Source organism: Helianthus annuus, chromosome 14 (genome assembly GCF_002127325.2).
Source record: "Helianthus annuus cultivar XRQ/B chromosome 14, HanXRQr2.0-SUNRISE, whole genome shotgun sequence".
Taxonomy (NCBI): Eukaryota; Viridiplantae; Streptophyta; class Magnoliopsida; order Asterales; family Asteraceae; genus Helianthus; species Helianthus annuus.
The window spans coordinates 50,971,564-50,997,146 of NC_035446.2; the positions used below are offsets into that span (position 1 = coordinate 50,971,564).

Consider the following 25,583-nt stretch of genomic DNA (forward strand, 5'->3'; position numbering starts at 1 on the left):
AAACAATCCCAATTTGGTTCGGCTCAGTCAAAACGGGTTCTAAAAACCAAATCATGTCAATATGTGTTCTGCTCAATATATGTTAAGGTCAAAACTGGTTAAAATGCTTTATTTAAGAAAATATATATCAAATAACCAAAGCTATTAAAAATAATTAAAAAAAATGAAATATATCCGGGTTCTAAAAATTTCTATAAAATCATTTGTACAATAACATCTCAATACCTATAAAAAATGAATCAAAACATATTTACCTAAGTGAGAAAAATCATATTTTTATACGTTTATATTGAAAAATTCTTTCATTACAAAGTTCATCTCATTACCGGTATATATTATATGTTTGTGTTAAGCCACCCGCGAAACTCGCAGGATCTTAAACTAGTTTATAAATAAAACAAATCAAATTAAAAAAAAATCCCTCAATCTCTCACTCCCTAAATCTGAACCCAAATCTTATGAACATCATCTGGATCTAATCTCTAATACAAAACCCATTTTTACTAAACCAAACCCTAAAATCACTACCAACAACACACCCAATTTCTTCTTCCATATTTCATACTCTCAAAACCTGCAACTCATTTGGTATGGCATGGTGATGTCGCTGTTAAGGGGGGTCTACTTTGATTTGTTCAATTTCTCCACCACCAGCAGATCTGTTGCCACCACCACTGTTAAGGGGGTTCTTCTTTGCTTTGTTAAGTTTCTCCAACTTAACACCACTGTAACAAACAAATTTTAGTTTCCTAATAAAATCACAAGCAACTGGTAAATAAAATTAACATCTAGGGCTCATAATTCAAGGACTGTTGCAGTAAAAGTTGATGTAAATGTAGAATCAATGGCTATATATGTGAAATTGACATAAAAACTGGAAGAATTTCGAGTGAAGTAAACAGATATAGGAAGAAAGATAGGGTGATCTTGAATTTGTAAAATTGAGGATCGGAAATTGGGGAATTAGTGTGAATCTGAAGGAATTGGTTGAGAATATGAAAAGAAGACTTACGATTGAAGATGAAGGAGTTGAAATCGAGTCGGTGCATGATGAGGATACGTCCTTAGCCGGACCGAATCATCTTGAAGCATAAAGCCGAGCCATGATACACGAGGTCGGACGATCCTTCACCACAAAATGGAACGAACGAGTATGATGATACGCCATAACAAACTGGGCCCCACGAGCATAACTGCCATGATAATGACTGGTCCGACCCCAACTAACTTGCCACGTCAGCACACCCAAAAACTATAAATACCCTACTTAAACCTCTAAAAACGGGTAACTGCTACTCTCTCACTCTAACCTCTCCTCTCTCTCTTCCTGACCTACTTTCTCCTCACAGATACTTATTCTCACGCCCGAGCTTGGTCACAGAGAGGCCCCCCTCCCTGTGACGAGGCTAACGGCGTGTTGTTTCCTTGTGATCTTGCTGGTTCATCGCTTGATCATCTGAAGCTCTACTCTGACCAGGCCGTACAAACTGGTTCTTGAGTCTTCAGGCCGTACAAACTGGTTCCCATATAGCAAAAGCTTCGAACTATTTGTCGGAGTATTTTGAGATCCGAGGTTTTTATTGGCGGTTTTTATTAATTTCAAAGTTTGAAATTGGGCGGTGACCTAGGTTTGGTGACCGCCGGTTAACTTTAACTTTTCCCTCCTGACATGACGCTTGATTTACATCAGCTGTCATGACGTGGCGCTTTTTTACTGGATTTCCTTGAGGCGGTGCACCTCGCCTATAAAAAGGGGCGAGAAAGTGACTTTTTTACTTTCACTTTTATTCCATCTTCCTTACCTTTTCTTCTTCTTCTTCTTCTTCTTCTTTGTGGTGAAACCGTCTCGTCTACACAGGTAAGTATCCTCTTTATTTGTCATGGCGAATAAAAGCAATCTATTTGGTTGTTTTAATATTTTGACTCAGAAGGGATTAGACTGGTACATAGAAGCCTACGCGATTCCCGCATCGCTACACCCTGTTCTTCCGAAAAAGAACACACCCATCTATCCCTTCGTTCCGGGAAAGATAGGGATTGACACTCGCCTTTTTTACTACTGTAACTATCGTCTTCCTTTGACGAAGTTCTTGGTCGGAGTTTTGTTGTTTCACGAGGTTCACTTGACTCAGATGAACCCTTTTGGCCTTGCCAAGGTGTGCCATTTTGAGTTGGCTTGTCGTGGTTTGGGTCCGACCCGGATTTGGATGTGTTCCGGGCTTTTTACAAGTTGAATCGGTCCGGCAACTGGTACACTTTTGAAGTCAGGGACAAGAACTCCTGCTGTTATACATGGATTACCACGAGTATAAAAGATTGGAAAGATCACTTTTTTCTAGTTGACGATCGGTGCGTTCCGGAGTTCATGACATGGAGGTTGAAAAAGTCGAAACTCCCGCTTCCTCTTCCTGAAGACTTCGAATACAACAAGAAATTGTATGCTGATTTGATTAAGGAGGCCGGACTATACAGAAATATCCGGAACACATCCTTGTCATGGGGCGGATCAGCACGATGTGGGCCGAACCGGAGTGGTATCCTACCCTCCGATGGAACAAAGAGGGTCAGTTGTGCGGTGCTCTCTGTATTTTCATTGATTGTTTTATTTTTTCTTCCTTTTTTGTTCGATATTTCTGTTCGATGATAGATATTACTTATCGTTTGTCTTTTTGTGCAGCTATGGGTTTAAAGGAAGCTTTACAGTTAAAATCTTTCGATTCCAAGGAGCTAGACATCCGAGCCACCAAAACTCCGAAAAGTGATCCCCCGTATTTACACCTTGTTCATGAGAATCTTTATCAAATTCGTGAGCCTGAAGCTCCTGGTGGTCAAGGTGGTTCGGGTTCTGCCCCTGTAGCGAGGGCGTTGTCTGCCGCTCCGATTCAGGCGATAGTCACGGTTGACGATGCTGGGGGTCGAAAAACCGGTTCGGCAGAGACGAAAGGTTCTGGTTCTAAGATTGTGATTGAGGATGAAGGGATCCATCTTTCTGTCGGGGATACTGAGACGCGTGCTAGTGGTGAGAAAGGAGGTGATGGTCGGAACGAAGACGAGGATGATGAGGGAGATGAAGGAGAGCGTCCCCAGGTTAGCTTGAAAAGAAAGCGGGCTGCTTCGACTAAAACTGACCCGAAGCTCAAACAACTGAAAAGGAAGAAGGCGGATTTCAGGACAATTATACTTGACGACGACGACCAGGTTACCGAGTTCTCTACCGCCAGAGGTATACTGGAAAATTTGGATGTCCATCTCCATGGGGGCCGCACTCCACGGGATCATTTGTTAAAAACTCCGTTAAGCCCGTTGTCCTTTGGCGGAGGTGGTGTTAAGGTCGTTACTGACTTGCGTACATCTGATCTCAAGAAAACCGAACCTTCTCCTTCGGGTAAGTTCACTACGGGGGTCGCATCTAATGTATCTAGGCCGAGTGCTTTGCCCATTGATGATGGGGACAGTGCCTCTTCCTCTCCTTTATGGTATGATACTGAAGCTATCTTCTTATCCCGGGAGCTAGGTTCGGACGGCATTGAAAACATGGATTCGGCCCATGCGTTGGAGAAGTACGTGCCGGAGTGGTCGTTGGCAAACAAAGACAGGATTGTGGATGTTCTTACGGCCAAGATGTCTTTATTTCATTTGGGAACTCCTGCTGAACATTCCTACTACCGCAAGATGAGTGGACCGGAGCTTGGGAACGCCTTGATGCTGAACCAAGCTCAATCGAACTCTTTGGTGGTAGAGACGTATAAGCGTTGGGTCGAATCGGAGTCGTCGTGTCACAAGCTTAAACGTGAGATCGCCAATTTGAAGGGTGAGGGTGATGCTCGATCGAAGGCGAAGCAGGAGCTGGTTTCCCTCCGATCCCAGGTTGATCGATTGAAGGGGCAAGTCTCGGAGGCAAAAGAGGTCAACAAATCTTCCCAGGCTTCGGCTGCAGCTGCCCATGAGGCTCGAGACAAAGCTCTCCAGGACTTGGAAGCTTTTAAGGAAAAATTTGCCGGTCTGGAGAAATAACAAGCTAGCTCGGAGGAGAGGCATGCAACGGAATTGAAGGAGATGCAAACGTCGTAAATCAAAAGTCTCTTGGAAGACTGTTTGTACTCCGAAATATGAAGGGGGACTGGGTATTAGGCGAATTGGAGATATGAACAAGGCTCTCATGGTGTTTCACATTTGGAGCATTGTCTCTAAGAGAGATTCTCTATGGGTAGAATGGGTGCAGAGTTATCGGCTGAAAGGCAAGAGTTTTTGGGTTTGTAAAACTCCTGCGAATTGTTGTTCGTCTTGGAGAAATATAATTCATATGCGTCCTCTTATAAGGAAACATGTTTGGTCGGAGCTAGGAGATGGTGCTTCGACTTCAGCCTGGTTCGATTTCTGGTGTGACATAGGACCGCTCGGTGAGTTTCTAACACCTAGAACCATTACCGATGCGGATTTTAGGCTGGATGATTCGGTGGCTAATATTTACTCTCATGGTTATTGGAATTGGCCTATGGCTTGGAGAGATACTTATCCGGTGTTAATTCAATTAGACGAAGTTCAATTAAATCCGACAAAGCATGATAAATTATTATGGAAGGATGATAGTGATCTAGATGAATTTTCTTCCTCGCGTGTGTGGAATTCGGTGAGGTATAAGGAACCGGAAGTTAATTGGTGTAATATTATGTGGTTTTCACAATGTATTCCTCGGCATGCGTTTATGATGTGGTTGGTTATTAAAGGTAAACTCCTAACTCAAGACAAAATTCTAAATTGGGATTTATCGAGACGGAAGAACATGAACATGATGTGTTGCCTGTTGTGCTTCGAGAATTTTGACTCGCATCCACACCTGTTCTTTGAATGTAAGTATTCGACTCAAGTTTGGTTTATAGTAAGGCAGAGGGTGGCCATGATGCCTATTTCACCGAAATGGAGGGATGTTGTCGACTGGTTACTGGTCCGTGCTAGATCAAAGTCGGCTCTGATTTATGTTGCTAAACTCATAGTTGCGGCAACTACTTACTTCATTTGGCAAGAAAGGAATGCTCGGTTATTCAAAAATCAGTTGAGGCCTCCGGAGCAGCTCAGTGAGATTATAATAAACACGGTAAGATACAAGTTGATGGGAGCAAAACTGAAAAACACGGCTAGTGTGCGGAAACTTCTTCAAGAGTGGGAGATTCATGGGGTTGTCGTCGCTGATGATGGCGGTTGATTAGCAGTTTTGTGTTTAGTTTTCTAGAGTTTAGTCTAGTTTGTTTTCAATGTTTTCCGTTATTGGGTGTATTTTTGGATTCTTCGTGTTTTACTTTCATGGGGCCTGTCCCATGATTGAACTAGTGTAGACTCCCTACACTACTTGTTTTATTTGGTTGTGAATATACAGAATCACCGGGGTAACCCTTTACCCAAAAAAAAAACTCCTGGCTGATTACCATCGCTTGATAACTGGTACCTTTTTTGAACTATTTTTTTTGTTTATATACTTTTCTCTATCTTACTGAATTTTACTTTTTTCTCAGAAAAAGGTGAACTCGAGAGAGCTCGTGATAGGGCCGTCGAGTCTCATAATGCAGTGATCGACGAAGCAAAGGGTATGTTATCCCGTTGTGACACTGAGATGGTTGAGCTTTATGCCCAAATGTCGGAACTTATGCTTATGAAGCAGTGGTTCCTATCGGAGGGGGTTGCTTGGGTCGTCAAGCTAGTTCAGCAAAGTCCTGAGCTAGAGAAGGTGGTTGCTGATCTTGTTAATAGTGTTAACGCGGTGGGGGCAAACGAGGGGATAAAACAGGGCTTCAAAGCCGCACATGATTCGGTTCGTTCGGCCGAAGAAGTTCCGGGTTATGATGCAGGAGCTCAAGATGCGTTAGACGCGGCGGTGAAAGCTTTTGATGAGCTCCAGATCTCCGTGCTCGGAAAGGTGGCAGATTTGGTGGACAAGCCTTTGTCCGTTATTCAACAAAGGAGCAAGCTTCCTATCGTCGGAGGGGATGATGACGTGATTCAGACTTAATGTTTTTCTTTGTAATCGTGCAACATTTTCTTTTCTTTTGGATATGTAACTCGTACAATTTGTTTTAGAATATTTGGTTAACATGTGTTGCATGAATATCATGGTCTTTTGATAACCATGTATCTGACCCTGGCTATTTAGTTTCAAGCTTGCGTCCAAACTTTTACTATTTGCCTGGGTTTTATTTCTCGATTCACTTAGGTGATCGAGTTCATCAGAGAGTTTTTTGTTGACTGTCCTTGACTAGCAAGTTTTTTCGCAGTCGCACCGAATTTGGGGTGCTCCGTTTGCTTAATAGATTTTACTCATTTGTTAAGAACTATTTAAGCCTTCTCGATCGGCGCGAGGCATGGGTCGAGGCCCGTTTGTGCACATTTTTTGATATCGTTCGAACTTATATATATGCTATTTTTATACTTGTAAAAGTACGGATCGCTTTATTCATTGTTCTGCTAATCATTGGTCCGGGGAAAAAACATCCCGATTACATAGAAAATAGAAAATTATCGGGGCATTACCCTCACGAATTACATACGGAAATTGGAAATAAAAGAAAACACAAAATAGCGATCTTCTTTAGCCGTAGCAGGCTATTCACATGAAGCATTTCTTTAAGTGCACCCCGTTCCACGTCCGGGGTACAGGAGTTCCATCGATCTTTTCCAACACATACGAGCCCTTATCACTGGCCTCTTTGACTCGGTATGGTCCCTCCCACTTAGGGGTTAGCTTGCCGGGGGCTTCGATGCGGCTTGCATCGTTGTTCCGGAGCACATAATCTCCGACCTTGAACTTGTAGAGTTTTGCCCGGGCGTTATAGTATTTCTCAATCTTCTTTTTGTATCGGGCTTCCTTGATTGCCGCGATGTTCCGGCGCTCTTCTAACAAGTCAAGGTTGGATCGGAGTTCATGCTCGTTTTCCTCCCAATCCTTGCACCTCTGGTTTGGGAGTCCGATCTCAGCGGGAATCACTGCTTCGGTACCGTAGGTAAGACTAAACGGCGTTTCTCCGTTGCTAGTTTTGTGCAATGTCCGGTGCGCCCATAAAACGTTTGGCAGCTCGTCTGCCCAACCTTTTCCCTCGTAACCGAGCCTCCTCTTTATCCCATCGATGATTCGTCGATTTATCTGTTCGACCTGCCCGTTACCCTGAGGGTGGGCAACCGAGGAAAATACTTGGTTAATTTTTAGATTTTCGCACCAGCGCTTGAATGAGTTTTCTGCAAACTGTTTTGCGTTGTCGCTTATAATGTAGAGTGGAAGACCGAATCGACATACGATTTGTTCCCAGAAGAAACGTGTCACGTTGTAGCCGGAGATGATTGTAAATGGTCGGGCTTCCACCCATTTGGTGAAATAATCCACCGCAACTAGCAGGTATTGAGCGCTTCCGCTTGATCTTGGAAAGGGCCCAACGATGTCGACGCCCCACTTTTGGAAGGGCCATGCTGTGGTTATTGGTATCATCTCATTCTTGGCTCGGAGGCTGGTTGGCGCGTGCTTTTGGCATTCTTCACACTGTTGGAGCTCTTTTACTACACTTTCGTGCATCCCGGGCCAGTAATATCCTGTGTTTTTAACCTTCGTCACAATCATCTTCGGTCCGGCATGGATGCCACAGATACCGTAGTGTATTTCCCTGATGATATAGCTGGCTTGCTCCGGGTCCAGACATTTTAAAAGAGGTCCGAGAAAAGTCTTTCGGTATAGACCTCCTTCTTGCATCTGGTATTGTAGAGAGTTGATTTGGACCTTTCTTTCTTCCGCTTTGTCGATTGGCAAAACGTCATGCACCAAGTAGTTAATTATTAGCGTCATCCACGTTTGCAACGGTGCTTCGACCTGCATAACCTGCGGAGCTGCAATTGATGGTGTAGTTAAAACTTCCACTCTTACTTCTTTGGCAAGGTGACTGAATGATACTAATGCCAACTTGCTCAAAGCGTCAGCCTTCTTGTTCTTGCTACGGGGAATATGTTCGACCTTACATGCTTCAAATGATGCCATAACTTGCTTTACTTGCTCAAGATACTCGGCCATGTTTGCTTCCCTTGCTTCATATTCTCCGTTTACCTGATTTGCTACGAGCAGTGAATCAACATGGGCTATGACATTTTTTGCTCCGACTTTCAGCGCTAGACGTAGGCCGGCTAAAAGGGCCTCATATTCAGCTTCGTTGTTCGAACTCTTGAATTCTAGTCGGAGCGCATATGTCATATCAGTTCCGTCCGGATCGGTGAGAATTAGGCCCGCCCCTGCTCCTTCGGCACTGGAAGCTCCGTCAGTATACAAGGACCATGGCTTCTCTGGAGCTTTTTCAACTTCTTTCATTCCTTTATCTTCCGGAATTTCGACTAAGAAATCTGCTATTACCTGTCCTTTCAACGGCCCTTTAGTTCGGAAGGTGATGTTGAATGCACCCAATTCGATCACCCATTTTGCCATTCGACCCGAAACTTCAGGCCGTCGGAGAACGTGCTGGATTCTTTGATTTGTTCGCACCTCGATCGGGTGAGCTTGAAAGTATCGGCGAAGCCTTCTTGAAGCATGGACTAGTGCCAGAGCCAATTTCTCCGGGTTTGAATATCTTGTTTCGTAATCTTTAAGCGTTCGGCTTACGTAATAAATGGGGAGTTGCTTCCCAGTACAGTGAGCAACTAACACCGCACTGAAAGCTCCACACGACGCAGCTAAGTATACCGTTAGTACCTCATCCTCTTCCGGTACGATGAGAGTTGGCAAAGTACCCAAACAAGTTTTAAGTTCTTCGAAAGCTCGTGCGGCTTCTTCCGTCCACTTAAACTCTGATCTAAAGCTTTTTTCTAAGAACATCCATGAACGGGAGTGACCTATCTGCTGCTTTAGATAAGAACCTATGGAGAGCAGCCAACCGTCCATTTAAAGACTGTATCTCTTTAACCGTCGTCGGAGGCTTCATTGTAAGAACAACATCAATCTTGTCTGGGTTGGCTCGTAAACCTTTTGATCCGACCATGACCCCCAGGAACTTTCCTTCTTCTACTCCAAACGTACATTTCTTGGGGTTTAGTTTCATGTTGATGCTTCGGAGTTGGGTGAAAGTTTCAAGTATGTCTTTCAACATGGTGGCTTCATCATGACTCTTGATCACTATATCGTCAACGTATACTTCTAAATTTCGTTCGATCTGATCTTTGAAGGCTTTGTTCATTAGACGCTGGTACGTTGCTCCAGCGTTTTTAAACCGAATGGCATTTTTGTGAAGCAATAGACTTCTTCATTTGTGACAAAGGCTGTCTTATCCTCATCTTCGACCGCCATTTGTATCTGATGGTATCCCTTGTAGGCATCCAAAAAACATTTTAACCTGAACGTGGCGACGGAGTCAATCTTCTCATCAATCTCCGGTAGTGGGAAACAGTCTTTTGGGCACGCATCATTTAAATCAGTGAAATCGATGCACATTCTCCATGAATTATCTTTTTTTCGGACCAAGACGGGATTTGACACCCATGTTTGATACCGAACTTCTCGGATGATCCCAGCGTCTAGAAGGCTCTTAACGTCTTTTGCTATGGCTTTTGCCCGATCCGACGCCATGTGCCTTTTCCTTTGTGCTATTGGTTTGATTGATTCTTTTACGTTCAGGTGATGTTGTGCCATAGATCTGGGGACTCCTTGCATGTCAGAGTGCTTCCATGCGAAAACATCTATCGAGTTGCTTAACAATTCCCACAGGAGCTTCTTCGTTCGTTTTGGAAGCTGAGCGCCAATAGCTACTTGCTGTTCGGGAAAATCCGGATTAATTGCCCAAAGCTCGGTAGGTACTTCGGACTTTTTGGAGCTTGTTTCTGCTGCATGTCTCACTTCGGCGACAAATGAATTTGACTCTGACAGTATAGTGGCGACGCCTGCTTCGATGGGAAATTTAATGGCACCGTGTATTGTAGAACTGATTGCTCCGAGAGCTCGTAATCCGGGTCGCCCGAGTATTATGTTGTGTGAAGAATGAGTTCGAACAACCAGGAAGGTTAGCTGTACTGTTCTACTCTTGTTACCGTCTTTGAATGTGGTCGGGAGAGTAATCTGTCCTATCGGACGGACTACCTCTCCTGAGAAACTTATCAGAGGGGTAGACACTTCGATCAGTTTCCTTTTTGTTTGGGGATTCAACTGCTGGAAACATTGCATATACATGATCTCAAAGGCGCTTCCTCCATCTACGTAAATTCGTCGAACCAGGTGTCCGGCGATGACAGCTGAAATTGTAATTGGTCCGTCCCGAGCATCATCGGGATCGACCGGAGGGAAATACGTCGGTTGGTGCATCCACGCCGCCATATGTTGGTTCGACCGCTTTACCCCTCTTGATTCGGTTGACCGGATCATATTGATTCCGGGCTCGGTATTTGGGTTATCAGCCGTTGTTGCCGACTTCTTCCCATCTTTCATTTCTTTCACAAGGTGCGAGAGTTTACCGGATCGTACGGCTTTTTCGATTTCTTGCTTCAGAGCCCAACATTCATCAGTTGTATGACCCTTGTCTCGGTGATATTCACAATATTTCTTAGAGTGCTTATCCGAGGTGGGTCGTTGCTTCGACGACGTAGGGAACCGAGTAGTCTCCGTACTGAGAATTTCACTTGGCGATTTAGTGAGCTCGGAAAAGGTGTTGAAACGCACATTTCCCGTTCGGAAACTGCTTCGATCCGATTTCTGATACGGGCCACGATTTCTGTTCCAACTGCTGCTTCTATCTTTTGGTGGCGACTTATTGCGTTTCCATGAAGCGCTTCGAGCCTTGGCGTTTCTTGCGGTAGTTTCATTTGGCTGACCGCAAGCACTCTTTCCCCGAACGAAGGGATAGATGGGTGTGTTCTTTTTCGGAAGAACAGGGTGTAGCGATGCGGGAATCGCGTAGGCTTCTATGTACCAGTCTAATCCCTTCTGAGTCAAAATATTAAAACAACCGGATAGATTGCTTTTATTCGCCAGGACAAATAAAGAGGATACTAACCTGTGTAGACGAGACGGTTTCACCACAAAGAAGAAGAAGAAAAGGTAAGGAAGACGGAATAAAAGTGAAAGTAAAAAAGTCATTTTCTCGCCCCTTTTTATAGGCGAGGTGCACCGCCTCAAGGAAATCCAGTAAAAAAGCGCCACGTCATGACAGCTGATGTAAATCAAGCGTCAAGTCAGGAGGGAAAAGTTAAAGTTAACCGGCGGTCACCAAACCTAGGTCACCACCCAATTTCAAACTTTGAAATTAATAAAAACCGCCAATAAAAACCTCGGATCTCAAAATACTCCGACAAATAGTTCGAAGCTTTTGCTAAGCAAACACTACGAACAAGGGGGACTTGATGAGGATACGTCCTTAGCCGGACCGAATCATCTTGAAGCATAAAGCCGAGCCATGATACACGAGGTCAGACGATCCTTCACCACAAAATGGAACGAACGAGTATGATGATACGCCATAACAAACTGGGCCCCACAAGCATAACTGCCATGATAATGACTGGTCCGACCCCAACTAACTTGCCACGTCAGTACACCCAAAAACTATAAATACCCTACTTAAACCTCCAAAAACGGGTAACTGCTACTCTCTCACTCTAACCTCTCCTCTCTCTCTTCCTGACCTACTTTCTCCTCACAAATACTTATTCTCACGCCCGAGCTTGGTCACAGAGAGGCCCCCCTCCCTGTGACGAGGCTAACGACGTGTTGTTTCCTTGTGATCTTGCAGGTTCATCGCTTGATCATCTGAAGCTCTACTCTGACCAGGCCGTACAAACTGGTTCTTGAGTCTTCAGTGCACGAGTGATGGAAGCAAAGGGGGAGAAGGTGGTTGTGGGCGGATGATGTGGTGGAGAAAAGCTAGAGAGAGATTGAACTTAGAGAGAGAGAGAGAAAGAGTTGAGAGAGAGAGGACAGTTTGTGTTCATTTATATACTTCAAATAAAAAAATAAATAAATTAAGTAAAATTACCAACTCACCTTCATGTGCAACGCACATGTCTAACTTAATTGAAAATTTTAATCAGGTTAGTGCTAAAGAACGTAGGGTGTAATGAGTTTTCCAAATAAAGGACTATGACTGTAATTATTGAAGTTAAAGGGTATCCACTGCAATCCGATGCAAACATAAAGGACGAAAAGTGTAATTTACCCTATTTTTTTACTATAAAATTAGGTTTACACAAATTTATAAAAGTAACAACTAACAAGAATATGATATTTAAACTGATTAAGAACAAACAGACCAAAATTCACGATACAAAATTAAGAATATACCTTTTCAAACACCACAAATGCAATTCAATCAAGCTAGCGAGCGTAAGTCTGTGTGAAATTAACGCAGACAGATGATATTAAAGCTGAAATTCTATTGATACACATATATACAGAAGCATTTATGATTCCTTCCAAGTGGGTCACCCAAACGGTATTGGTCAAAACGTTTTGCGTCGAAACAGATACGGTACGCGTCGAAACGGTTCGATTCGAAACGGTACTGGTCGAAACGGTTCGCGTCGAAACGGCTCGATTCGGAATGGTACCGGTCAAAACGGTTCGTGTCGAAACGGTACACGTCGAAACGGCCCAAAACCCGTTGCGATCCGAAACCCGTCCTGTGCAGAAACCCGTGTCGGCCCGAAACCCGACCCGAACCGACCCCGTTCCGATCCAAAACCTACGTCATGTCGAAACCCATCTTGGCCCGAAACTCAATTTGAATAGAACCCGTTCCGATCCAAAACCCGTTTCGTGCCGTAACCCGTCTCGTGCGGATACTTGTGCCAGCTTGAAACCTATTCCGATCCGAAACCTGCCCTGTTTCTTTAAGACACTAACCCACATCGACCCATTTCTTTAATGTTGTCGACCCGCTTTGACCCGAAAATAACAAGATGGAATTTCAAATGACATATTGTGACCCATTCGGTTAAAATATCTTACCCAAACCAACCCATATAATTTTAAAAGCAACCCAAACTGACCCATTTGGAAGACTTTGGGTCAACCCCTCTAGTTTACTATTATATCGTTGACTCCATTACCTCATACACCCCTCCCTAAAAAAATGGTAGAGTCAATGGGAAACGTGGATGATATTCACAGGCCACAGCACTATCCAAAATGTGTGCATAAGCCAAAGGAGATGTGAGTTTGTGTGTTCACAACTGCCGTCATGGAACTCTCTCTCTACCCTCACAAACCATCGTTCCTTCCCTCCTCCTCCTCATCCGTTACTACTTGCAGTAATCAATTTTCAACTCATTTGTATATGATTGTTATTATTTCATCTCATTTCTCAACCTTTTGTTGCAGGGAAGGGATTGCCCCATAAAATTAGGTTTGCATTAGCATGTAACATTTCATCATCATCATCATCATCATCATCATCATCATCAGCCTCTGTCAGTACAAATGCGCCATTTTCGGAAATTGAGGGAAGGAGAACAATTCTGACTTCTTTTCTTGCTGCAGGTATTATTGCTCAATTTACCTTTTTTTAATACTTCAGGAAAATGGAAACCCAAATCAGTCATTATAAAAAGAAAGTTATCTGTAAACCGAATAACAAATAGTGCTTGTTGTTTAAGTTTATTAATACCTGAATTTGGTTCGATTATGCTTTTGGTAAAAAAAAAAAACTTCAAATCAAATAAGCCCAACAAACCGAAAACCCAGGACTACAGTCCTGGATTTTGGTCCCCTGTGAGATCCGATGATACAAATTTGTCTGTTGCACCCGAATGTGATCCAAATTCAGTATAATTATTATAGTTTTCTGTATGTGATAGGGTAAGAGAAAAGAATTGCTAAGAGATAGAGAACATAATCGATTTCTGGATACCCCAGATCACCATAAACTTCCATATAAATAAAACATCAACCAACAGTTACAAAAGACACCCAAGCAACTTAACTAACAATTAAAATAAAATAACGAATGATACTAAACGCTACATAACAAACAATCCCCTCGTTAACCCACTTTTTGTCCTCAACAAGTGAGCCCAACAATGTCGGGAAATCGCAGCTTTATATCATCGAGAAACTCCCACGTGGCCTTCATGTGTTGTCTGACGGTTCGACTTTCCCGCTTGACAGACTAGCTTCCAGTCCAACACCCCTTGCGGCTGTAAACGAAATCGCGCATCAGTTGGAATTGGCACTATTTTTATCCGGTGGCCCACCTGAATATTTAAGCAATGTGACATGAAAAACCGGGTGAATTTGTGCCTCATCCGGTAAGTCCAACCTATAAGCTACCTTCCCTACTTTTTCCATGATTAAGAAGGGACCAAAGTATTTTGGTGCGAGCCTTGAATGCTTGTGAACCCTTGAGTATTTTGCATGTATGGTTGGAGCTTAAGGTGTAAACCCACATACCCGTCTCGAACTCTCTCTTTCAGTCCGATGTTTGTCCGACTGTTGCTTCATTCGGTTCTGTGCATTCTGTAAGGACTCCTTTAGTAACTTTACCACTGCCTCTCGATCCTGCATAAACTCATTTATATCCTTATCCATTGTATCCTTGGCAATGTATGGAATGTGTAAAGGTGGGGGAAACCCATACAAAGCCTCGAAAGGCGACTTACCCAAGGAAGAGTGAAATGTAGTATAATAACGAAACCCATTTAACCCACGTGTGGGGTCGCTCCTTCTCCATACACCTCAAATAGCTTTCCAAACATCGGTTAACCACCTCCGTTTGGCCGTCTGTCTGGGGGTGGTATGCCGTTGACAAGTTAGCAACGACACCTTGTAAGTTCAAAAATTCCTTCCAAGACGAGCTTAAAAATATTGGATCACGGTCCGAAATAGAATTGGGGCAGCCGTGTAATTTATAAACATTATCGAGGAATACCTGTGCTACCTCCTTAGCCGAGAATGGATGACCAAGTATCATGAAATGGCTATACTAGGTCAATCGGTCAACCACTACAAATATTGTATCCTTACCTTTAACCTTTGGTAACCCTCCTATGAGATATCGACAAAGATGACGTCGAGTATGGGTAATGGTTGCAACAGACCGGGCGGCGCTATGTTCTCGTGTTTAGCCCTCATGCATACGTCACAAATCCTCACTAAATGTCGAATCCCCTTCGAGATTCCCTTCCAATAAAATAACCCTTTGACTCTTTGTATCATGGCCTTTACACCTGAGTGCCCCTTTTAGGTGATTCGTGACACAATTTAATAATTTCATTTCTTAGCTGAGAGTCATCCCCTACCACCATCGCTTCCTTCTTGATACCCACTTACCATTCCATGTTAGTTTTGGTAATTGTCCACCTGCTTGTAGTTTTTGAATGCAACTTTGGACTTGTACATCTTTTATTTGACTATTGAGAACCCTTTGCAACAAAATGGGTTCTATTTGAGAAACCACTGTGGTGAAACAGGTGACAGTATGTAGCACGGGAACGGGTACGGAACTGGGGTACGCGGACGATACGGGTAGGGTACAGGGAATGATAAAACTTAAAAATCCAAGATACGGGTACGGCAAAAAAATATATATAAAAAATAAAAAATATAAACGGGTAGTTGACGATCCTTGTGTTTCTTGAGAAGCGATAATTGATGATGAATATAGATGATGATGATTACAAATGATGATGAATGTATATGATGATGAATTGAGAAGAGAAGGAACTGAAAGGCCGACGTTATGTATAATTGATTGTTGATTGAGTTTTTTTAATTGAAAGGCCGACAGTTTGTTATGGAATTTGAAAGGTTTAAAAGATAAAACCCAATAAATAATAGAATACGTCCCCGAAAATTTTAGTCGCCGTCCCCGAAACTTGTAGTCGCCGTCCCCGATACCCAGAAACGTTTAGGGGACGTCCCCATGGCGTTTCCGTCCCCAAAACGTCCCCAGGACGGGTACGCGATGGTTCTAGGAGTCCCCGTGCTACATAGGGTGACACCCTGGACCCTCGACAACGAATCAGCGGCAATATTTTCCCTACCCTTCTTATATTCGATGGTGTAATCGTAGCCCATGAGCTTGGCAAGCCACTTATGTTATAATGGTGTCGTGACCTTTTGCAATAAAAGATGTTTGAGGCTGCTCTGATCGGTGCGTATAAGAAACGGGGCCGTAATAAGGTAATAATGCCATTGTTATACCACCATCATGATTGCAAGAAGCTCCCTTTCGTAAACGGATAGAGCTTGTTGTTTCGGTGATAAAGCCTCACTAAGAAAAGAGATCGGGTGACGTTCTTGCATCAGAACTGCTCCTAACCCACAAGCCAATGCATTTGTTTCTACCACAAATTGTTTAGAGCTATCGGGAAGAGCCAAACCGGTGCAGAAGATAGAGCTCGTTTGAGTTGCTCGAAGGCATTTTATGCCTCTTCTCCCCAACGGAATGCATCTTTTTTTAACATATCCATGAGTGGCTTTGCTATCATACCAAAAGACCTTATGAAGCGTCGGTAATACCCGGCTAACCCCAATAACCCGCGAAGCTGCTTCACTGTTTTTGGAGGTGGCCATTGTTGGACCGCCTCAATCTTGGACGGTCCATCTTGACTCCGTCCATGGATATGATGTGGCCCAAGTACTCAACCACTCGCCACTTAGATTCCTTAGCAAATAACTGATGTTCTTTCATGATTGAGAAAACTTGCCGTAAATGTTGTGTATGTTGCCCCTCATCACGGCTATAAACTAATATGTCGTCAAAAAACACGAGTACTCCCTTCCTTAGAAATGGGCGGAAAACATGATTCAGTAACGCTTGAAACGTGGCCGGACATTTGTAAGACCAAACGGCCTAACAAGAAACTTTTAATGACCCTCGTGCGTACGGAACACCGTTTTATAAACATCCTCGGGAGCCATTCCAACTTGATGGTATACCCTGAGCGCAGGTCTAGTTTAGAAAATAAAGTGGCCCCACCCAACTCGTTTAACAACTTTTCAATTAATGGAATCGGAAATATATCTTGATTGTTGCTTCGTTGAGTCAACGGTAATCCATACACATCCACCACTGGCCGTCTTTTTTCTTAACCAGAATTACCAGGGCTGCAAATGAACTCCGACTATTGCGAATGACACCGGTGTCCAAAAGCTCCCAAACGGTTTTTTCTATTATGTCTTTCTGTATTGCTAGGTATCTATAAGGACACTGGTTTATAGGGCCGGTACCATCCTTCAAGATGATCTTGTGGTCAAAGGGTCATTTGGGTGGCAATTGTATTGGCAATTGAAACACTTCAGGGAAGTCCCGAATTACCTTCTGCCAAGGGAGGGTTCCCACATTTTGAATTGGATCACATAATACCTTTGATTGGAACATGGGTTTTGATGAGTGGTTTGCAAGTTGGATGCTAAACATTTGTATTGACCCATCCTTGGAGTGTTTTTGAACCAGCTCATTTACTTTTTCCGCCGAACAAACGGAAATCTGGTTGTTTTGGAGCCCCTTTAATTCACACAATTTATCGTCTACTTGAAATTGCATAGTCATCTTTTGGAAATTCCAAAGGATGTCGTGTAAGGGGAGAAGCCATTGGACGCCCAAAATCATGTCATAGTTCTTTAAGGAAATAAGTAATACCTCTGTAGTGAACCAATGACCCTGCATCGTCCATTGAAAATCCGAGCAAAGTTGGGTACAAGTAAGTTTCTTACCATTTGCCAGTGGCGAAGCTTGAGATTTCCGACCAGGGGGTCGAAAACGTATATACCAAAAATTTCTAAAAAACCGGGGGGGGGGGGGGGGGGTCAAAAAAGTATATACCCAAAAATTTCTATACGAAAACTACATACTCTCCACTACTGAGCGAAAAGTTCGGGAGGTCGGCCGCCCCCTCCCGCCCCCTCAAAGCTACGCCCTTGTTCGCCACATTGACTTTAATCGACAGAATGTCTCTAACCACTAGGGGTGTTCAGAATTCGTCTATGCAGTTAATAGCGGCGCTATAGCGGTGCTATAGCGGTTAGCGGACTCCTGGGCTCGTAGCGGTCCAAATAGCGGTTGGGCATAGCGGTTCCGCTATTAGCGGCGCTATAGCCCGCTATTTGGCCGCTATTTGTAGACCTGTATAGTGGCTAGAACAGTGCTTTTAGCGGTCAGTCCAAACTTAATGAAAAGCCCAATTTATTTAATTAAACCCATTACTGTAAAAGGCCCAGATCTTTGATAAAACCTAGATACGACCAATTAAACCTAAACTTATTATGTTCAACGACCAATGTTGGAGCACACACTGGTTTGAGGTCTCTGGAAGCAGTTCATCATCATCAGGAAGCTGTTCAAAGCTGATAAAAATCCGAATCAAAGCTGTTCGTCACTTTATGTTTTTATGTTTTGAAGTGGAGACATTACCACTAATATTTGGAATGATAAAACTATGAATTTTGATATTACTATTAATATTTTTCAAAGACATATTTATATATATAAAAATACATAAATTATACATGGTATAAAAATTACCACTATATCACCGCTATACCACCGCTATAACCTATATATATCGTATAGCGGACCTTGACCGCTATCCGCTATTTTACCGCTTTAACTGCTTAGGAATTCGTTTCGAATTCGGAAAATTCGAAATTCGTTTAAATTCGATTCGATTATCAAGAATTCGTTTCGATTATAAAAATTCGAATTCGAATTCGATTCAATTCGAGTCAAGTAAATCGAATACGAATTTACAATTTCAAATTATACATTTTTATTTATTCTATTTATATATAATACATATATAACTTTTATTAGGCTATACTACAAATTATTTTCAAAATTTATTATAAGTATTAAAATTACCCATTACCAAACCAACTACATGGCCTATAACTAAAACCTAAGCAACAAATCTATCAATAGATTTCTAACCCTAAAAATATTAACTTGTAATGTGGAGTGGTTATTCCCGACTTCTCGTTTTGAATTTTAGATTTATGATACTTTATTTGGAACTATGAAATCGTGCTTTATGGTTGCTTTAAAATTTATGTTTCGTTTTGATATTTTTTACATGTTCTTAAAGTATCTAAATCAAATCGAATTTATTCGAATTCGATTCGAATTCGAGTTGGGTTTTTTATTCGAATACGAATTCGAATCGAATTTGGTAGATTTTAATCGAATTCGAATCGAATACGAATTCAAGGGAAAATAAAAATTATTCGAATAATTCGATTCGAATAATTCGAAAATTCGATATTCGATTCGATGAACACCCCTACTAACCACACACTGTAATTTTTTGGCCAACTTAACATCGATGAAGTTATGGGTTAAGCTGGAGTCGATGAGAATGTGGAGTTGGCGGGTCCCCATCAACCCCTGAACCCGCTTTGTTGAGTACGAAGGAAGGCCTGTCAAAGCGTGAATAGAAATCTGGTGTTCTTTTTCCTCCTTGTCGGTCATTGTTTCCTCGACAACAGTATCATTCTCATCTTCCACCTCGATGATATAAACTTGGTTCCGGTTGCATTTGTGAGCCGGAACAAACTTCTTGGCGCACCAGAAACATTTTCCTTAGACCGTTTTTGTTCTAATTCCTTATGCGTAAGACGTCGTGAGTTAGTAGCTGGTTTGGTGAAAGCGGTTGCTGACCTATTAGGGGTGGGTGGGAGTGGTAATTTTGTTGCATTAACCGGTGGTGAGACCCTAGCATACTCGCTACTGCCCTTTGAATAGCCGAACCCCCCTTCACAGACATGAGTTTGTTGTCAAGATTAGTGTTAATGTCTTGAATTCTTGCTAGTCCATACACTTCATGTAAAGTTTGGGGTTTGAACATTTTAAACCAGCCTTTAATCTCCTCCTTGAGACCTTTAAGATATAGAGTAACGGCTTGAGATTCACTAAGATTTACCTTATTAAGTAGGCAATCAAACGCAACATTGAAATCCTGTAGTGGACCAGTTTGTGAGAGTGATGCAATCTCTTCCAATGGGTTTTCAAACATGGAGTTGAAAAACCGGTTCGAAACAGCCTGGACATAATCCTCCCATGGTAGTTCATCAACCGTAACCCCTCGAGTCTTCATAAAGGCTTGATGCCATTGTATGGCCTCCCCTTCAAGGTGAATAGCCGCATGCCTTAGTTTCAAGTTGTCGGGTGTTTAATCATTGGTGAAAAAGTGTTCACATCGGTAGATCCATGCTTCAACATCCACACATCCAACCCTGAAAACTTAGGGAACTCCACCTTCCTGACCCGTAGAGGTCGCGTACTCCGTGATTCGACATCGCCGAGTGAACCGAAAGAGATACCTCCTGAACTACTGATGATCGATTGCTCCTTGACGACCTTCAATATCTCTTCTTGTTGCTTCATGGATTGCTCTTGTTGCTTCATCATGGCGGCTAGGGTTGCTTGAAGTTCCGAAATCGCTTTGTCATGCCCCTTGATGGTGTGTGACTGTATTTGGATGAGAGATCGGAGGGATCTAATACCCTTGATAGGATTAAAGAAAAGAATTGCTAAGAGATAGAGAAAATAATCGATTTCTGGATAGCCTAGATCACGATCATAAACTTCCATTCCATTCCATATAAATAAAACATCAACCAACAGCTACAAAGGACACTCCATGAAATAACAAAAGGCCATAATGGTCCCTGACCCAAGCAACTTAACTAGCAATAAAATAAAATAACGAGTGATACTAAATGATACGTAACAATAAGGAATGAGGTGAGCATTTTGTCACCAAGAGGCCCTGTGGGCCCCAACTCCCAACCAGATGTGCAAGTACTTACGGATACATACAATTTCCACTCCTAAGATTAAACCCAAGCGGTCTACAAACATTTGGTCCATCACAATTTGGATTACAAAGTTGACTTGCTTGTTAAATGCATCAAACAACCATCAATAGATTTTTTTAGTATCCGAAATACGATAATGTAAGCTTTATTGACCTGTGAAAGTCAAAAGTATATCATGAACTATTACTCTTTCCCTCACATGCAACCATTTTGGCACAAGACTTATAACTAATGTGGAGCTGAAGCTGAAGGATGCACTTGTTTATTTTATTGTGCCTAATGCTTTCTGAAATGAGCAGCTGCTGGTCTTTGTGTCTGTGATGTTGCTGGTGCTGTTAGTACAAGTAGAAGAGCTGTGAGATCCTCATTATCTATATATATATATGCATAGCTACTTAATGTTTTGAATCTTCAACTTTCTCAATTTATTGCAGCTTAAGGGAGCAAAAGTGCCTGAGAGTGAATATACTACTCTTCCCAATGGGCTAAAGTCAGTAACAATGTATTCTATAAGTAAAATAAAAATTTGTGAATGTACGTAATATATCATGACAAGTGTTCTCAGGTACTATGATTTGAAGGTTGGAAAGGGAGCTGAAGCGGTGAAGGGATCTCGGGTTGCAGTACGGTTTGTGGCACATTTATATTTTTAGCTTTTTTTTTTTTTTTTTTTTTTTTTTTACAGAATCTCCTTTTTTCACATTAGTTATTAGTTATTAATTTCTAAAAACAGTAATTTGATAAACATCTGATTATGCGATCTTACATCTCAGACACAACAAGTTTTATCACACAATTGGTTATCTGAATGTGATTATGTTCTTAGTAACATAAAATTATGTTAATCTGTGAGAAAGTTATGATTTAGCTTGCTTTGTAGGTACACTATGTTGCTAAATGGAGAAACATCACTTTTATGACAAGCAGACAGGGGCTTGGTGTCGGGGGAGGAACGGTAAGGATGATGAATAAACATGAAACATTTTTATGTAATTTTGTGGATGAATATACTGATGAAATGTGGCATGATGTTCCAGCCTTATGGGTTTGACGTTGGTGAATCAGAGAGAGGAAATGTTCTTAAAGGGTTAGACCTTGGGGTCCAAGGCATGCGCATAGGAGGCCAGGTACGTACAGCTTTTCCTTTTTCTTTTAACAAATTCTTCTTCTTTCGTTCACTAGTAATATTCAACCGATTTTGGTTGCAGCGGTTGCTGATTGTACCCCCTGAGCTTGCTTATGGAAGCAAAGGTGTGCAGGAAATTCCTCCAAATGCAACCATTGAGGTACCTAGTTTTGTCAGGTTATTAATTTTACACACTTCTATTTGCTTATAAGTAACTATTTGAAAAGCTTGAGTGGCTGCAATTCAAACTTCTTCTATCTTAACCTTTTGAACTTCATTGTTTTTATTCATATAACATGATAAATAATGCAAGAAGCTTCCTAATCCTTTATGTGGAAACGGGTCAGTTCGGTCTGTATGTATGATAACAGGTAAAGTGTAAAACGAAACGCGTTGGACGACAGTCAAATGAGTGTTCAAATGCTTAAAATATTAAAATCATTTTACCTAAATAAATTCATATTTTTTATATTACAGTTACCGTTAAATCATATATTATCGTCTCCAAAATTTAAAAAAATGGACATAAAGCTGGCGTCAAGTGTCAACGCAGTCCGACTGGACTCGTTTTAAAAATGGCTCATTTTGTCCATTACATGAGCTACCTGTATCGTCTGTCACCTACCCATAATAAGAGATGATTTCACATAAGGAAATGTAGTTCAATCCTATATCTCCATGAAACTGGACAAGATTTGAAGATAAAGTATAGACTTTCAGTTGTGTTCATTTCAATGTCAGGCTTACTTTTGGTCACTTGTTTATGTATCAGATTCACTAGCCACTTTATTCACATCTAGAAAGGTGTGGAGCCTCTTTTGACACCGCTGCCAAAAGAGGGATTAAAAGTAACTGAATACATCTTTTGTAGCTATCACGTGAGAGATGGTATATTGTTGTGTCTGTTTCATGTGATAAATAACATTTATTTTCATTAATCTCTTCTTTTTGTTCAATGCAGATAGATATCGAGTTACTTTCGATCAAACAAAGTCCATTTGGGTAAGTAGAAGCACCGGCTTCCTTCCTTCCTTCCTTCCTTGTGTTGTACGTTCAGATACTAATCATAAACATTTTGCAGGTCTCCTGTCAAAATAGTTGAAGGATAAGATGAATATGCTCGTTGTACATGGAGATGACACATAAGTTGGAATATCATCAACATAAGGACCATTTTGCTGCTTTTCAGATCACCACAACTTTTCTCTACTGGATGCCATATTTGTTATTATTATTATCTTTTTTGTATTTAAATGTGAAATATCAGATCCTGTTCAGTGATTTGACATTATAATATTGAACCTCTGTGCATAATTAGGATAATGGAAGTTCAACTTACTATAGTGGTGCTGATTTCTGTTACAAACACAGGGTTGGTTAACTTGTTTAAAAAACCAGTTGTGTTTTGGTTGGCTAACCTGTATAACATTGAACGGGTTTACCCGTATCAAGTATTTTAAATTAGAATTACAAAATATTTTATGCAGTCCGTTTAAATCTTTTACGACTTTATTACAATCTGCTTATAAGAAGTTAAGTCTCCATAGAAAAGTAGTCCCACTCTCCAGTTGTTTTCAAGATTGATTCTAGCAACCACACCACAATGTGTTATTTTATTTAAAACCACTTTATTCCAATGTTTACCCTTTATTTATCGTCGTTCCAATTTCACTCTTCAAACAGCAACATGAGCAGAACAACCAACCTTGAAAACACCTTTTTCTTTCTCCTTTGCTTCTTTTCTTACTCTTGTTCCCAAAAGATCTGCCCAAAGTGTGGCCTTCTAAACGTTCCATACCCGTTAAGCACCAACCCGGATTGTGGCGACACAGACTACACTCTTCGTTGCGACACACACTCCAAAAAACTCTACCTGGATGCTCTTAATAAAAGTTCGTACCCCGTGGTCAAGATCAACTCCAAAACTCAAAAACTAGTGATTCAGACTCCGCCGTGGGTTCCCAACACATGCATTACTCAAGATTATGCTGTTAGTGAGGGGCTTTGGTTGAACCAAACACTCCCCTTCAACATCTCTTCCTCAAACACCGTCTTCATCTTCAACTGTTCACCGCGTCTTTTCGTGTCCCCTCTTAACTGCACTCCTTCAAGTCTTTGCCATCGTTATCTCGAGGAGGGAGTTGACCCCACCCGTGCCCTTCAATGTGCAAGTAGCACCAACCCGTGTTGCACCTTCATTGCAGGCGGTCTTCCATCAGCATACAAGATCCGGCTGCATGCTTCAGGCTGCAGAGCCTTCCGAAGCATTGTAGACTTGGATAAAGAAAAACCCGCCAGTTTATGGGAAGAAGGAGTTGAGATTCAATGGGCCCCACCACCTGAACCCCTTTGTAAAACCCAGCTTCAATGCCAAGGATCCTCCACGTGTCAACCTATTTACCAAAAGGGTGGTATATCCCGTTGTCTTTGTAACAAACATTACAACTGGGATCATGTTCTTGGAGTGTGTTTAAAAAACCGGTCTAGCTCAAAATCTGGTCTTACCATCAAGATTTCAATAGGAGTATTAGTATTCTCCTTGTTTGTAACGGTGACTGCCGCTGTTGCAGTGAGAAAATCAAGAAAACTCCATCAGAAAGCCAAGGAGAGACAAGAGTTGCTGAAAGCCAACAATGTGATGAGATCGGCAAGGATGTTTAGCTTAAAAGAGGTGAAGAAAGCAACAAACGGGTTCTCTAAAGATAGAATATTAGGCATTGGTGGATTCGGTGAAGTTTATAAAGGTGAGCTTGCTGATGGAACAGCTGTAGCGGTTAAGTCTGCTAAAGTAGGCAACCTAAAGAGTACTCAACAAGTTCTTAATGAAGTGGAGATACTTTCCCAAGTGAGTCATAAGAATCTGGTTCGGCTTTTGGGATGTTGTGTAGAAGCAGGGCAGCCATTGATGATCTATGAGTACATTTCAAGAGGAACACTTCATCATCATTTGCATGGGGAGTCATCCACCACCTTTTTAAACTGGAAGTTAAGACTGAGTATCTCTTTACAAACTGCGGAAGCATTGGCTTATCTTCACACGGCTGCTCACACGCCCATTTATCATAGAGATATCAAGTCCACTAACATACTCTTGGATGATGACTTCAATGCAAAAGTCTCGGATTTTGGGCTTTCCAGACTGGCTCGACCAGGGTTGAGCCATGTCTCCACTTGTGCTCAAGGGACGTTGGGCTACTTGGACCCTGAGTATTACAAGAATTATCAGTTAACAGATAAAAGTGATGTTTATAGTTATGGCGTTGTATTGCTTGAAATCCTCACCAGCAAAAGAGCCATTGACTTTGGACGACAGGAAGACGATGTGAACTTGGCGGTTTATGTGGCGAAACGAGCAGACTCGGTTATGGATGTTGTGGACCAACGATTGGTGGTCGGGGAGGGTCGAGTTTCAGATAGTATTCGGCTCTTTTGCGAGCTTGCACTTGCATGTTTAAGTGAGAAGAAAGGGGATAGACCAACCATGAAAGATGTTGTTCAACAACTCCAGTCCATTCTTGATCATCTAGAAGAGATCATATGAAGTAATTGCAGACTTTGACGATTTTTATCCCATTAGTTAATTGTGTGTGTGTGATATAAACACATGTGTGGTGGGTGTATTATTCCTTTTCTTAATGAGTGTGAAACAAGATAAAAAAGGAAAAAAAGTAAGTTTAGTATCCATAATGTATCTTATTATAA

General features: G+C 41.9%; 2 protein-coding genes and 1 long non-coding RNA gene across 6 annotated transcripts; 2 read left to right on the forward strand and 1 right to left on the reverse strand.

Moving 5' to 3' along the window:
- Nucleotides 1-444: 444 nt before the first annotated feature.
- LOC110938196 lies at nt 445-1,054 on the reverse strand. The gene is made up of 2 exons (XR_002591266.2): nt 1,013-1,054; nt 445-725 (listed from the first exon to the last, which is right to left on the reverse strand). It is a non-coding gene; the product is annotated as an uncharacterized LOC110938196 (long non-coding RNA).
- A 12,018-nt stretch (nt 1,055-13,072) lies between these two features.
- LOC110872848 (peptidyl-prolyl cis-trans isomerase FKBP16-4, chloroplastic) lies at nt 13,073-23,224 on the forward strand. 4 transcript variants are annotated; one of them, XM_022121747.2, is made up of 10 exons: nt 13,073-13,251; nt 13,322-13,480; nt 21,055-21,110; nt 21,190-21,245; nt 21,321-21,378; nt 21,636-21,710; nt 21,793-21,882; nt 21,964-22,058; nt 22,843-22,883; nt 22,963-23,224. In XM_022121747.2, exons 1-9 carry the CDS (start codon nt 13,182-13,184, stop codon nt 22,844-22,846), a joined length of 663 nt encoding a protein of 220 aa, XP_021977439.1. In that variant the 5' UTR covers nt 13,073-13,181; the 3' UTR covers nt 22,847-22,883; nt 22,963-23,224. The 4 variants fall into 4 exon arrangements, with proteins under 4 accessions (XP_021977439.1, XP_021977425.1, XP_035839083.1 ...); XM_022121733.2 differs by having other exon boundaries at nt 21,964-22,041; XM_035983190.1 differs by having other exon boundaries at nt 13,079-13,248.
- A 145-nt stretch (nt 23,225-23,369) lies between these two features.
- LOC110872862 (wall-associated receptor kinase-like 20) lies at nt 23,370-25,583 on the forward strand. The gene has a single exon (XM_022121757.2). The coding sequence runs from the start codon at nt 23,518-23,520 to the stop codon at nt 25,420-25,422; it is 1,905 nt and encodes a 634-aa protein (XP_021977449.1). The 5' UTR covers nt 23,370-23,517; the 3' UTR covers nt 25,423-25,583.